At 36.2% G+C, this 16,437-nt stretch overlaps 1 protein-coding gene across 12 annotated transcripts in view; it reads right to left on the bottom strand.

The window, feature by feature from the left end:
- Positions 1-16,437, bottom strand: part of LOC132697310 (coiled-coil domain-containing protein AGAP005037) — a 402,124-nt gene that overhangs the window by 237,370 nt on the left and 148,317 nt on the right. For all 12 annotated transcript variants that reach the window (XM_060662680.1, XM_060662688.1, XM_060662686.1 and 9 more), the window contains one exon: positions 3,778-3,935. In XM_060662680.1, the coding sequence (XP_060518663.1) occupies positions 3,778-3,935 (158 nt within the window). The remainder of the gene's footprint in view (positions 1-3,777; positions 3,936-16,437) is intronic.

Below are 16,437 nucleotides of genomic sequence, written 5' to 3'. Positions count from 1 at the left end.
CATGGAGTAGTCAGACATTTATATTATGAAAATTATTGCTTTAATCATTTTCTTAAATTTTATTAGTCACCTATTAAAAATTATTGTTCTCTTAAAATATAATAATTATTCTTTTGTGTTAGTGTTACTAATTTTACTTATTTATGGATAATAATTTTGTGTACTGATCAAAATATTCGAAAAACTAAAAATGCGAACTTGATCATAAAATTCGGTATGTGAATTTAGAATAACATTCGGAACAACTTTTCCAAACAACTTTTTTCGATATATTTAAGGCGAAGCAAAATATCAAAAATTAACCCTGTTTGTGGATTCGCTGTAGGTTGCGCTTAAAATTTAAATTTAATTTGACTCTCTTAAAAAATGCGAACCATCAACTTGTATCATTGTGCAAAACTTCAAATCTGGATTTATTTGGATGGCTAAAATGTAAGTGTGTCTTAATCATCTTAAATGCGATGCACTGCATAAATAAAAAAAAAATACACGGTAATTACTAATTTTTTAAGAAATAAAATGTTACCAAAGATTTTCTTATCGAAAAATAATCATTAGTCTCTACTAAAAGCTGTAACTAATATTACATCAATGAAAATCTTGAGCTGCTTGTGTGGCTACTAGCTTATGGGAAAATCCATACGAGCATTGATGTCATGACCAATGAAAAAAAGCAATGAAATGTGCTTATTTCATTCCTTTTTTTTCTGGTAAAACAGTATTATTAATACCATTTTTGAGCTTTTGATGATAATGTAACGAAATTTAATTTTTTTTGACACTTCTGCTCTGTTGCCGAAAGGAAAACGATAACGACATATTGTTATCAAATTTTTAATTAGTGCACGAGCATCCGCATTAGTCGGGTGCCGAAATAGCTACGGTTTCAAATTGGCAGAGATCGAGTTCGTTAATCATCGTCAATGGATGACAAAAATTTAAACCAATTCGGTGCCCAATTAGCTGACTAGCGAGAGCGAGCGAAATAAACAAACCGTTTCGGGCCGTAGGCAGAATGCGGAAACTGTCGGCCATTTCCGAGTAACTACGTTACAACAAAATAAGTTCGTTATCCAGTTTACGTCAACAGTGGGAGCTTTTAGTTCCAAACGCATTCGGAAATTCTACCGGCGGCGGGTCTTATGTTGGCCGATAGCTGCTAAGGACGCGTTCATTAAGCTCGGCCGACAATAGAGGTGTTCACAAAAAATTAAATTACCGAAGTACCAAATGATTTATTTATTGATCGGTTTCATTTTTAAGTTATAAAATATTCCCAAGGAATTTAGTTAAATATAGTGTGTTCTCTGTTTGAAATATTTTAAACGTTGTTACTTGTTACTATCGCCCTTCCGTATATTAGGGCCTAACTTGTTTATTACAAAAAGCATATTACGACCTGTTGTTTATTGCACTGTCGCATGTTGTTGCTCTTCAGTGCCAGTGGGCTTATTTGCCACTGGATACTTCGTGTGTCTCTGCCCTTGGTGTCCATTGCACGATCGGAATAATCAGCACTAGTGATTGAAATAGGTACTATATGTGTTCTGCCCATAGTTGTAGACGATTTTAGTGTAAATGTAGACCGAAGAATTTCATTGGGAATATTGCAGATTAAGGAAGGATTTATTGGTTAGACTTATGCCGAAATATTGCTCAACATTATGATGCCCAGTGTGGAACAGCTTTACCCTGAAAATAATTAGATTTTCCAACAAGGCAACGGTATTGTCTAAATCATTGGCCAAGTAATAGTCCTGACAACAACCCAATCGACAACATATGCAAGTGCAAGATATCTTTACAAATTTATCAAAGAGGGTGTGTCTTCTTGCTTACAATATTTTCGTGTGCAAAAAAACAGCAAAGCCTGATTAACACAATAGTTTTTAGTAATAAAAATGGATTTAATAATACATTTTATTGTATGACTTTCTTATATTTTTGTTTAGTTGTGGCTTACGAAATGGTAAGTGGTTTAAAAAAAAGTGTAGTGGCAACATTGCGGGGAAGTGGGCGCTTTTGTGAGAATGCCGTGAGGGGAGACGGCCACGGGCTCCCGACGAGTGCGTCGAATAGTTTCCAATTTTTAGTACCAATTGTACTCGGTAAATTTGGATTAGTTTAACTTCTAAGTGTGGAAATCAATGGTGTTGTAAAAACAGTCTCTCTGTTTTAATGAACCCCTTGATCCACTTCATGCAATAGAAACACGCTCTCTTGGCTAAAACAGTTCACGAAACAGTTTTGTCAACATGTGTTCTTTCTTTGAATTATTTTAAACGTTGTAACTTTGTTGGTTGAAAGTCGAGGCTACTATCGCGTGTCTCTGACCTTTAGTATATTATAGCCTGACTTTATACTGTTAGTACCAATCTTATGATGTGTGTCTCTGCCCTTCAGCATATTATAACCTGTTGTATTTATTGCATAATGGCGCGTTGCTGCACTTCAGTGTCGGTGTGATTATTTGCAACAGGATACTTCCTATGTCTCTGCCCATATTGTCCACGATCTAAATAATCAGCACTAGCGATTGAATTAGGTACTATGTATGTCTCTGCCCTTCACCATATTATGACCTGTCGTGTTGTTGAACTGTCGCATGTTGTTGCCCTCAGTATGCTTAGGTTACTTTTTGTGTCTCTACCCTTAGTGTCCATTGCACAATCGAAATAATCAACACTAGTGACTTAATTAGGTACTATGTGTGCCCCTGCCGTTAGTACCGACATAAACTTATTCCTAGATTTTATGCCATTACAATATATCTGTTTTTTCACTTTTTTCACATTTTTTTTCACATGCAGTGATTATTTCTTGTCCATATCTAACTCATTAATCGAAGAATGGTCTTGTATGATCAGCTGCATCACGACTCAGATCGTATTTGTATACCAGCTGCGAAATTGGAGCCTTTTAATTGACAAATTTATGGTGCGATATAAACAGAACATAGGTGGAAATCTCACACAGAATGCAATTGCAATTTCTTATTTTCAATTTTCATTATTTTGGTTTTCTCTCTCTCTGCTCGTTTACTTAGTCATTTGCTACGTGATATCTTTGGCATGACTCTATTCCTCATTCTATATTTCTTGATCTTCCACAAGGTCAAAAGATACGTGACTTGTTTGATTTAATGAGACCATCTCAAAGGCGATCAGCCTCTACTTCTCTTTATTTGAGTTTTTCCCTAACTATTGGAACACTTTCTTCGTGCATAATGATGATAGGTGGTTAAAGTTAACTCTTCCAGTATCCTCGCGGTCTACAGAATTCTGAGAACCACGCTGCCAAGGAATCAATATATTTGCGGTCTTTAGATTTAAGTGAACACGATTTTGAGACTTTTGAGAAGATTGGAATGACCACCATTGGGGCCAGATTCATTTTGGAGTTTTTAGTTATGTATGAGCTTCTCCATATTTTGGTAAGTCTCAGCATCGCACTTTTGGCCAAGGCAAGATGAGAGGCATGATGCGCAAACCTTTGAAGGCTAATGGCAACTGCAAGGGAAGAAGAAATTGCAATACCAAGAATACTTCATTGCTGATGGAAATTATGATCCTCAGACTTTGTTATCAAGGGCAAGGTCAATGGCAGAAGATCAGTAGAACAAATGGAGGTCGTAAGGGAGCCGGCGTTAAAATACCAAGAATATTATTTTATTATTATTACCAAATAAGTCTCCCCCAGCGTGACAGGTCTATATAACTATATTTAATACTTCCATCAACGCCATTACTTTCTGTTTTTAGTTATCTTTAAAGTTACCTCTAGGTCCATGGTTCTGGATAGAGGACCGCCTTGTGCCATGGCTGCCAGATAATGCTGTTCGGCTCCGCCTGCCCCCAACGTATGTCTACGTGGGTCGTCACGCCGTGGGTTACGACCCCGACTTCTTACCTCGCCACCTTCATTGTCACTACGAACTGAAAAATTAAAAATGAAATTTTAATTTTTTAATAATACTAACTGGCTTGTCGAATCATGGAGGAAAATGAAACAATTTTTACGAAAAAAATAAACAGGTAAACCGGGCAGGAATTATGGAGTAAAGTATGAAGGAAATGCAGAGGAATTACAAAGAATACCATAGGTATGGCAAGAAAATATTAAAATGAATTTTGGTATGATAATAAATTTTAAGTATAAAAAGCAAGTACAGTGAAGAAATTTTGAAGAATTTCAACTATATATATGAATTCCAACAAATTATAATTAGAAAAGAAATTACACAGCCCATTCTGAAAAATTACAACTAATAACAGAGAAATTTTGAATAATTCATAATTCATATTAATTACAGAGGAATTTCGAAAAATTATAACTCTAAAAGCAATTATCGGGAATTGCGGTTTACCTTTGGTTACAATGTTTTCACCGGATTAGACAATTAAAATAAGCTTCTAAAATACTATATTGTGAGTCTCGCTTAGAACATAGCACTTTAGCGGGAAGCTTAAAGAACTATATTTTTAGCCCTCCGAACTAACATCTCTGTGATAATGGAGTGCTGCAAATTAGAATCACAATAAGAATAATAATACTGCTTTCTTTTTAACATCTATACAGGGTTTTTCATTTAACTAGTTCATTCATTCATTGTGAGCAAGAAACATGTGGAACAAAATGCCTAAATTTAGAAACTGTTCCCAATGTAATTTGGTCTTGTAACCAACCTGATTTCAAATATATTTCTTCAAATGTTTTTTTATGAAAACAGAAGTTTTGTTTATTACTTCTACCTCTCATTAATGCAGTGTTCCACAGTTGCTTGACATATCATTACAACTTGTGTGTAATGTTTCAAATTTAAAAAAACAAACATCATTGTGATATTAATTATATTTTAGATAAATAATTTTGGTTAGTTATTTAAAATAGGTGTTTAAAAAATACTAATTTAAAAATTATATCTTAAATCTGGATTCAATTTTTATAACTTTATATACTCGTAACGGGAATATGCTTTGAAATATTAACAAATTAACCATGCCATATTCAAAGCCGGTATCATATTTCCATTTGTTCATATCTGTTGTATTTTTCTATTCTATTTCTCTACAAAACTAAGCAGTTCCAATTTTAGAGTCGTTAAGTCCTTTTCGGTAGATTTCTCTTTTCCAAAACTCGTACCTTCATCGATTTCCACAACCAACCACAAATTGTAGGCATTTTCAACCTTTTTCATATTTTATGACCTTAAACCACACCAATGAAAACGAATGTTTTATTACACAGTACCAAGAGCTGAGAAAAGCAAAATACATTTTAAAAACAAAAATTAATAAGATTTTATAGTTTAGAAAACACCTAAACACTTTCAACACACAAAATAAGGTCATTTACTAAAAATCAAACAGCTTTGCCTATAAAAGAACTAAAGAAACGTTATTTACTTTATTTGTTTGCCGCGGGACGCCATATCGAATTTCATTTGACAGGTCTTCGGATTGCCTAATTGCGTCCATATGTCAAAGTCAAACTTGAAAATGTGGCTGACGGGCAAAATTAAATCACCCCCAACACCCACGTCCCCTAATAGCCATGATATCGACCACCAACGGGGTTTCATTTCCACGGGTAATGTGAAACATGTACGAAGAGGATGGCCAATCAATCGAAACAATTGAGGCCAACATCAGAGGAAGGTTCGTCTATCTGGATTCGAAACTAAGGCCGCTCCATCCGGACAGATCCAAGTTAATACTGAATACAAAGTTTTCGGGTTCCCTAGCTTTAGAAAGAGATGCTAAGGAGGGAACCCCGCCCATATCCGAGCCTACACCAGTTGGGCCGACGATCGATGAGATGAAGCATTCTCGAGACATAGAGGAAATTTTAAACGCTTTGCGACGATTTCAAGATAAACAGTACACGATAGAAATGAAGGGAAAAACGACCAACAAGTCCGTAATGACGTTCGGGACGAGCAGTAAAAGTACCATGACATCGAAGATACGCAAAACGCCGCCATTTTCGCTGATTATAACGAGAGGATGCGGCAAGGTCCGCAGACAGACGTGCGCCACTGGAATTTCCATCGTCTGCGGTCGAGGGTACCAAGTGTTTGTCCACGGAGTTTGTTGCGCCAAAGTTAGAGGCAAAAGAAAACGCTGCATCGCGAGGATCGACGTGATAAGAAAAATTGAAGCGAGATGAGGATTAGGATTATGGGAAAAATATACGTACGACCCAATTGGTACGTTGCCAGCTGCATACTAAATCCGCTTTATGACACACTCAAATCCTTGGCAATGGAGCGGGTTTCCCAGGAGAAACAAAAATAAAACGACCGGCTTTAATTTTGCGAGTTTTGGTGAATGTCAGAACGCTAATCCGATTTAACTGTATTTTCGAGTACGTCCATTCGATCGTCAATTAAATTTGGAACAAAGACTTTTATTCTTGTTCGCGCCTAGCTTTTGTGTCTCTCTTAGATAACAATCATAACAATATTAATAATAATTTAGAAAATAAAAAATATCTGGTGAAAAGATATAGAAAACCGCTGGTACAACTTCGAAATATTGGAATTAATTAAAAAAAATTAGCTTTTTCGTTTGAAGTGTTCATTGGTGCAAACATGGCGACTGATAATAAAATTCAGATATTTCAACCAAATTCCACGATGTGTGGTCGAGGCCTATTGCATATCATCACTTATGAGTTAAAAAGATTGCTGCAGCATTCTCAAAATAACCATTACTCACTCCAAAGTAACTTAATCTACATTTGAAGCTACTGAAGCTAAACATTTAATACGAGACTGGAAAGGAAAACCAGTACATGGAAGATAATCGCCGCCGCGATAGCCGTCCTCTGTAAGGGTTATTTACATCCCTAAACTCTTATAGAAAACCAATAAAGATCATAGATTGGGATATGCCAACAAAAACAAATCCGAGCACGTCAGATCTTGCAATTATAAACAAAAAAGGCAAAATAGGAACAGAGAATCCAATACAAAAGGAGCAGCGAAAACCTTCGACATATCAAGATCGACTAATTGAACTTAAATGAATGTAGATATTGAATAACAACAAAATGATAACAATTGTTATGTCTGTGGAGGGAATTGTGACAAAACATTTCCAAGATTATATTAAAGATACTGGTCTGCAAAAGGCAATTATCCTAAGTACTTGGAGAATAGTAGGGAAGTTCCTGTCTATAGAATAAAATAAATTTGGGAATTGGACTATCCCAAAACATCATAGGATACGCAGACGTGCTATGTGGTTTCCGATCGGAACCTAAGGCAAAGGATTGCTTTTTCACAACGTTGCCTTAGCGTAGTTATCAGGTTCAGCAGAAGCTGAATTAGTTTTAAAAGTAAATAATAATAAAGATTTGACAGTTCATACACTAAAACTAGTATCCAAGATTAGGACACATACACAAAAATAGATTAAACATATGTGTTTTAAATGTCCAATCTTTTAAAGCATTCATAAATTAACATATAAATAAAAAAAATAATTGTTTCTTTCCTAACGTAAAAGTAGCAAAAGTAGTTCGTTTCATTTGTATGAGAAAATGGAAAACGTCTTTAATTGATTGAAATTCAATAAACTGAAGACGAAGTTGAATTACCAAAAAATATGACAGTGTTTGTCCTAACCTAATTGAAGGTTTGTTCGATTCATAAGATACAGTTTCCAAAGGACGGTTTAGACAAAAGCACCGTCAAATCCTTCTTCCTATATTATAATATTGTTGAAAGGTAAAGACATGAGTCACGGTTAAGATTGTTTGTTTGCTTATAGATTTCTATGCATTGGATTAGATGTTGGCGACGGATGTTACCGACTTTACATCACACATACTTTGAGCGTTTTTCTTTTAGATTTAACTATGCAACAGTATCTGTAAGTATGGAATATGTAACATCTCCGTAAAATCGTATTAAATTTTGAAACACACCCTTCAAAATTGTTCAACCTTGTAAAATGAAGCCATGCTTTATATATATGTTAGCGATATGTTTTCTATGGCCGCCAAGAGTCACGTATGCTGAGTCAGGACGGACGAGCGGCATGGCGTTCCAGCTACTCAAGAACGAACGGCAGTACGATATAGATCGAAGAGCCGAAAGGCAGTGTTGTAATCGGTGGTCAAATAGATCAGAGCTTTGGTTGTTGGGAAAAGTTTTATTCGGGTTGAAACCCTTACGCCATCTCTTAAGTTAACATCAGAAGTGGGATAGTTCCGTGTCCAGTGTTGCAAAAGCAATACGAATTAGTGTGAAAATGGCGGCAGACAATTTCACAAACGGTGCCGCGCTGAATCTTACAACAGATTCGAACGGAGATAATGTGTCACCTAGTGTCAAGTCTATTTCTGAACTTTCGAAAGGGACAGTGCAGTGGCAAAAACTGAAGTGGCAAAGTGCTGAATTGGCGAATCAAACAAAGATGGCGATGATGTCATCGTCACATTCACAGGAAATGCCAACGCCCAACCTTCCCGTAGCAGTTGGCTCAAGTACGCAAGCGTCAACATCAACATTCAACTTAACGTGAGTAGTTAAGACGCTACGAAATTAAACGATGAATTAAACGTCAGCGATAATTTAATGATCGCTAAAGCAGGCAGGCTTTGAAAAATTAAAACGTGTTTTGGAAATCGATGACATGCCTCGAAGTTAGGGGAAAAACGAGAGGTAAGCCATGAAAAATCCAAGAAGGTTTTAAATGTGGCCGCGAAATTGTTCGAAAATAGTGCGCTCTGGATGCGATAATCAAAACAGGGTCCGTGCTTTCTCGGGATTTGGCACCCAAATTGTTTATGCTATTGGTGTTTGTAATTTAATCATTGTCATGCCGACGTTGAGTTTGGATATTACTTATGCGGTCGTACCAGATATTATTCCGCCAGGGAACACTCACCTAATTATTGGATGGAATGTCATCAGTCGACTTTGTTTACAAATCGAAAAAAAACAATTTTGGGCTCGAATTGCACCATAACCTGCTCAATATTTCGAACGTAATTAATTTAAAAAGTGTGGATAGGGTTGTGATTAATCAACCTGACTTGAAAGAGGACTTGAAATTAAGAATAGCAAGTCTTTTATTCTTTTACAAAAATACTCCCGACAAGACTATGGCTGGTGAAATGACAATAAACTTAAAGGACACTAATCCAGTGGCGTATCGACCTCATAGGTTGGCATATCAAGAAAGACTTCAAGTTAAGACAATAGTTAATGACCTTTTAAGTGCGGGTATAATTCGTGAAAGTCGCTCAGAATATGAAAGCCCGATAGTTCTAGTATCAAAAAAGAATGGTGAAGTTCGAATGTGCGTGGACCTACGTGATGTCAATAACAGAGTCGTCAGAGCAAAATACTGGCACTTCAATAAGCATTGAGGTGGCCATACAGAACCCGGAAGATGTAGTTTATGCACTCGCTAGCCACTAATGCGTTTGCTTTGAACTATGAATGAACTATGAAAACAACTTTGACTACGGAGAAAAAAAATAGACTGTGGTACTTCCTGCCATAGAAGAAAGCCGAGGTTGCTGGTTAATCAGCAGCTCCTATTAGACGCATCACCGAGCGATAACATTGTTGATCCAGACAAAGCCGTTGCAGAGACTCTAGGAACTTGTGGCTGTTGAAGTTGCTCAGCTAGCCGGCGGAGGAAAATTGAAACGGAAACACAAAGGACCATTTACTGTACGTGCAATGCCTAATGACCGATATGCGTTACAAGAACAGGAACGGCGGACTACTGTAGCTGCTCATGAACAACTACGTGCATGGCCGTCTACGAATTCACAAAAAGTCGGTAACGTACGATTGTTTACTTTTTCATTGTTTATTTAAAGTTTAAAAAAAAAGTGAGGTTAATAATGGCAATCCCATTATTAAGTAGAAGAATAATGGCAATCCTATTATTGAAAAAAAAGAGGTTAATAATGGCAATCCCATTATTAAGTAGAAGAATAATGGCAATCCCATTATTAATTAGAAGAATAATGGCAATCCCATTATTGAAAAAAAAGAGGTTAATAATGGCAATCCCATTATTAAGTAGAAGAATAATGGCAATCCAATTATTAAAAAAAAAGGTTAATAATGGCAATCCCATTATTAAGTAGAAGAATAATGGCAATCCCATTATTTAAAAAAAAGATGTTAATAATGGCAATCCCATTATTAAGTAAAAAATAATGGCAATCCTATTATTTAAAAAAAAGGTTAATAATGGCAATCCCATTATTAAGTAGAAGAATAATGGCAATCCCATTATTAAAAAAAACGAGGTTAATAATGGCAATCCCATTATTAAGTAGAGGAATAATGGCAATCCCATTATTGAAAAAAAAATCGTGGTACAATAGCAACCCCGTTGTCTGATTGTAATGAGTTAAACTTTAAATAGTAACATTTACAAAAATTCTGTTGTTGGTTTCTAAAATTTTAGAAATAGCGCGAGGACGCTTTCAGAATAGGATGGCCGTGTTAGCGATATGTTGTCTATGGCCGCCAAGAGTCACGTATGCTGAGTCAGGACGGACGAGCGGCATGCTGTTCCGGCTACGCAAGAACGAACGGCAGTACGATATAGACCGAATAGCCGAAAGGCAATGTTGCAATAGGTGGTCAAATAGAACAGTGCTTTGGTTTTTGGGGAGAGTTTTATTCCGTATAGGGTTGAAACCCTTACGCCATCTCTTCAGTTAACATATATACAGTATACCCACGGATGTATTTAAATAGTGTCTCCTTGAACAACGATTTCCCGTTTCGAAATAATAATGATGTAAGTGATCCAAAGATAAATATAAAGCAGACACACACACACATGCTCCAGTCGCGTTATTTTTGCAAATTTTGATAGTGATAAGCTGCCAAAAAATATTCTACGCAATGAAAGACAATCAAAAACGACTCTAAAGTAAGTTTTCTGGGATTTGTTTTTTAACGAATCTTTTGGGTTTACAGTGCAGATGAATATTTTTTTAAACGGAGTGAATGATCAAGGCACAAATGGAAAAAACACTTGGTTACAGCCTGGTATTCCGAAGAAATTGTTCCAAAAATTTTATAAAAAATGCTACTCGATGTTGCGACCGGATGCGACAGGTTTTCCATGGGTTGGCAAATCGTGCAACCCCGCAGTTAACAGCTAAAATATCTGTTTCAGTGGAGTCATTACTTTTTGTACTAATACTAGAAAGGGTTCCCGGTTTAATTTTAACATGAGCATTGCAAATCTCATAAATGCAATCCCTAAAAAATGATTTCATGACTATTTGGCTACCACACGTAAAAATATTTTAAAATTTTTATTTCAACTAAAACATATTACTATTTATTCCATTGCAAATTATTTCAAATAATTTTTTGACTACCATACAGGATGTTTCAACACGAATGAGCCATATTCTATATTCTTTTTATCAAAATATTTCGAATTGCCAAATAAACTTAAAGTCAATACTTACGGATTTTTTCGTTTGTTTATTATTTTATTGTTACTATTTACAAATCTTCTTGATTCCTCCTGATTCGGTTGTTGTCAGTTCTCAGTTTCAGTTAAGTTCTAAAAAAATCCACAGAGGATCGATTCATCAACAACCGCCGCAGGAGACGAATCCAGAAAATTTGTAAATATTATTACAGTATCCTGTGGAAGTTTCTTGGAAAATATGTTATTATTTATTTTATTACGTTCACAATTAGAAAAAAAACATAGATACAAAAATTCGCCGTTTCAATTTTTTTCATTTTTACCTAGCAATCAATGAATGCATTTATTGACAATATTAAGGTAAAAGGTATTACAATTCCTAGTAATTAACAACAATTATTTAAAAATTTATTTTGATTGACCTATGATTGCTATTGTTTTCTGAAAAAAAAAAAACGATCAAAACGTACCTAGTATACTTATTTTTAAGCGGGAAATCAGAGATCTGGTGTTTATGCCCAGTGCAAATATAATGGTGGTGCTGCACTTCGTCGGTATGTAGAGTTGTTCTTTGACAGATACCATCCAGATAAGAATAATTTTCCTAACATTTCTGACCTTTTCGGAGGATTAGGAAATCCTAGTCTGTGTAACTTATGACCCGCAAACAATGGTCGGTTAAGACCTTTCTCTTTCCATCAAGGGAAGAGTGGAGAGAGGGCAGAGTCGGCTCCTGGGATGGACTTGTCTGGTACACGGACGGGTCCAGAATGGGAGATCTGGCCGGAGCTGGAGCGTACTGCGAGACAACGGGATCGAGCTTGTCGGTCCCTCTGGGTCGGTACTGCACTGCGTTTCAGGCGGAAATTTTCGCTTTATTGATGGCGGCCAGAGAGGTGCTTCGGCTCAACCACGGGAGCAGGAAAGTCTTCTTCTGCTCGGATAGTAGGGCTGCACTTATGGCGCTGAAGTCAGTGCGTACGCGCTCCTTGTTGATAAAGGAGTGCAAAGGGGTACTGAGGAGGGTGGCTGAGGAGGGGAAGGTCACGTTGGTCTGGGTCCCGGGTCACACCGGTATCCGGGGCAATGAGGCAGCGGACGCCTTAGCCAGAGAGTGCTCCTCGCATAGGCATATAGGGCCAGAGCCCCGCTTGGGGATCGCCCCGTGTGTGAGGCGGGGAGCTCTCGAAGCCTGGGCGAGAAATCGGGCCGCCGGGGACTGGAGAGTTGCTCCGGGAATGAGGCAGGCGAGGCTTATGATGGATGGGCCCGCCCTTCCTCGGACCAGGGAGCTGCTTAGACTGACCAGAAGGGAGTGTAGAGCACTAACAGTGGCCTACAAAGGACATTGCAGGCTTAGGAGGCATCTTTGCTTGCTAGGCATTGGAGGCGACCTCGAGTGTAGGTGGTGCATGGAAGGGGAGGAGACCCCGTATCATCTGCTCACCGAGTGCCCTGCCTTGACATGGGCAAGATTGGGAGTCTTCGGAACGTCCCTGATCGATCCGGACTCAGTGCACGGTATTGGGCTGACCTTCTATAGGAGGGGCGGCATTCTGGATGCCCTCTAGAGCGGCCTGGGGGCACAACGGGCCCATCTGGTGGCCTAAGTGCTTGGACGCCCGCGAGAGCGCCCCCCTTTAATACCAATACCAATACCAATGGTCGGTTGAGTTCTGCCTCAGTATTCAGAACAATAGAACAATATAGTCCTTATCCCTGTCATATCACACTAGTCCAGCATTTGTCCACTAATTTCTTCAACAATTATCTAAAATTTTGTCTTTTATCCTTCCTTCTTGACTTTGCCTGATTTGGTTTTAATTTCATTGATATTAAGAATAATTTTTTCATTTCTTTTTCTACGTGAATTGTTCTTCTATTTTCATAAGTTCTGTATTTATCCGAAATTCGATTGACAGAGCCTTTGCTATTAGATCCCTCCTCGAATTTCTGCGTACAAACTCCGGGGAATTGATAGTTCTGTTATAGCGTTCCAAAGTTCTATTCGCAAAATACTATCGTAAATTTACTTAAAGTCGATGAAGAGGCTGTACAGCTTCTCGCTAAATTTCAGACCGTAATATATCTGGTCTATGGTTGACCTGTGTGTTCTGATACCGCGTTGATAATCATCAAAGCAGATGTGTAAATCGGTCCAGTATTCTATGGGCCATAACTTATATAAGTTACATTGATCTATAATTTTCATATCAATCAATTTATGTATTTGCTGCTGTAATAATTCTCCTTCATAGTTACACATTCAAAGTGAATACCATGTTTGCCCGGTAATTTGTGTTATTTCATTTTCTTCATCGCCCTCGTTACTTTCTATAACGTGGGGTCATCTACAGCTCTGTCGACCGTATGGTATATGTGAGATGTTTGTTCTTCTGTGTTTCTCTTGTGCTCAGAATGCTGTTGGAATACTGTGCCCAGGTTGCTAGAACTTTTTTGGTACCCGATATAATCAGTCGTTTTCCCTTTTTAATTATCATCCTGATCTTGGTCGGAAACCATTTTTGGGTGTACTGATTTGTGCAAACAACACTTTGCATACTATTTTAAGTTCGCCTTTATATCAGTAAACGTTTGTTACGCATTCTTTACATTTATGTTCCTCTTGTGCTACTAACAAAACTGTTGAAATACTGTCTCAAGGCTTCCAGGATTTTCGACGTAATCTGGATGATGGGGTCGTCTTGCATTTTAAATAACTATCCTGATCTTGATCGATACAAAGTTTTGAGGTTACTGACTTGGATTTATACTAGTTTAAGTTCGCCTCCATGTTAGTAAACATTCATTGCTCAAGCATTCTTTTCTTTTGTTTGTTCGTTCTTGTTCGCTGTCTGTGTAATTCCTTTTTTTTTTCAAATCAATAGTCATAAACGAATTCTCTATTAAAATTTCTTTATCGTTTAAGGAAAAGTGTGTCTTGATAGTTTTTACGGGATAAACAGGAATTCCAAATAGTGGTCAAATTAATATATCTCATTTATTATTTATTTTAGAAAAATAATTTAAACACAAAAGTTATAGATAAGACTAAAATAATTTAGACCAAACTTATATATTTTGAAATATTCAAGTTTATTTGTTATTGTATTTGTATTTGAAAATAATGTAATATTGTTTCCTTTCCTTTTATGTATAACTTTTGTAATTGGCATTTTTCTCAAAAACAAATAATAAACTAGATACATTACTATTTGGACACCCTGTATGTGTATCTAATTATAAATATTATGAATAAAGTGTTAAAAAAACTGTTAACGATGCTAGTTTCCAAATAAAAGACTCCATATCAGTACGGACACTTTTTGTATTTTGTAAGCGTTTCCGGTGTATACCGGGTTAGTAAAAAGTATCGGAAGTAATAAAGCAGAAATTTGGAATTTATCAGACCCTACTAAATTCGACCTGCGCAATTCATCGCAAGAAAAAAAAGGCATTCTATTTAAAATAACAGAATTCCGACGTGTGACGTAAAAGTGGAAAGTTTGGCAACATTGCTGCTATCATTTTTGCATTCTTCATGATCAAAAAGCCACCAGGTATTGAATTGTCGGGTCCCTTTGGAATACGTCGTTATGGGATCCGCATGTTTGCATTCCACGAAATCCTAGTTGATGACGGAAAATCGAAATTTCATTTTTAATTGCTAGAAACGCAAGTAGCTTTCCCGGACAGTCTCGCCATAGTTTTAATTAAATCTGGACGAGTTGGCAAAATTGAAATAGACCATTAAAACTTTGTCCCACGCTTGGAGCTTTATCCCATATATTTAATCAGCAATACGCGTTTCCAGTAGTCAGTGATAATCTGCAATCGCAGATTTTGCAGGCAAAAATTGGACATTCTTCTTGTTTATTTTCTCTATAGGGTGAATTGTAATCCGGGTAATCCCTAAACTTATTTTAAATTCTCTAAATAATAGAGAAATTTTTCCCAGCATAATAATTCACAACTTTAGGAATTCGACAATTATGAATGTCGAACATAATTGGTTCTTAGAGGATGCTAGTTTTGCCATATTTAGATGAATTGAATCATATTTTTCTTATAGTTCAATTTTTCGTAGAAATGGTACTCTTATTAAAGCCTTCTAACTCTGTCGGTTTTTCATTTATATGCATTTGAAAAGTTCAAGGTTCAATATTTAACAATAACGTAAATAAAATAGAAATAAATAAATGGGTAGGAAAGGTAGGAAAGGTTTTTGTTTATAGTAAAATCTTGGTGTATTATCCATTTTTAATTCTTTATGTGCAGGGTGAGGCAATGATAGAGCAAGATTTATTATTTCATTAGCTTCAAAACTTATGAGAAAATAGGAAATACAAAAGTTGTAAATATTACTACTCAAAATTATTTAACAGTATACAGGGCGGTTCAAAAAGCGCGACGAATAAAACATCCATTTTTTAAATGGAATACTCTATTTTTAATGTTTTTAAAATTCTTCAACTTTTTTATTAATAATATTACATACCTAGACGTAATTGTTTTTCCAATATTTTAATTTTTCTAAAAAAATCTGTTTTTCACGCTTGAAAAAAATTACGAAAACGTTATTTTTTATTTATTTTTAAAGGTATGAATGTAAAAGACATATGCATCCGAATTTGAATTAGATGCTAAAATTTACTCAGTTGTCAGGTAAAAATCTGGCAATGTCATTTTGATGGGTAAAGGGTATAAGGGTAAATATTGCCAGTTAAAAATAGGGTATATAAGTTAAAATAAATTGCAGAGCATAAAAAGCAGGTATATAAAATACTTAATAAAATATATATGATGGTTTTTGTAAGATCTTTCAGAAAAAATAGTAGTATATATGGTGTACCATTTAAGAAATTCGAGAATTTTCAATTTAAAATGATCGAAATGTATCTCTTTAGTTCGAACACCCTACAGCATCTAATTAAATTTCAGTTGCATACATATTTCATCAGAGAATAACGATAATATCACAAATAAAAAAAAAACATATTTTATT

Source organism: Cylas formicarius, unplaced genomic scaffold (assembly GCF_029955315.1).
Source record: "Cylas formicarius isolate icCylForm1 unplaced genomic scaffold, icCylForm1.1 PGA_scaffold_1__22_contigs__length_36826433, whole genome shotgun sequence".
NCBI classification, from domain to species: Eukaryota; Metazoa; Arthropoda; class Insecta; order Coleoptera; family Brentidae; genus Cylas; species Cylas formicarius.
The sequence above is the reverse complement of the archived record's forward strand: the minus strand, read 5'-3'. Positions and strand labels throughout refer to the sequence as shown.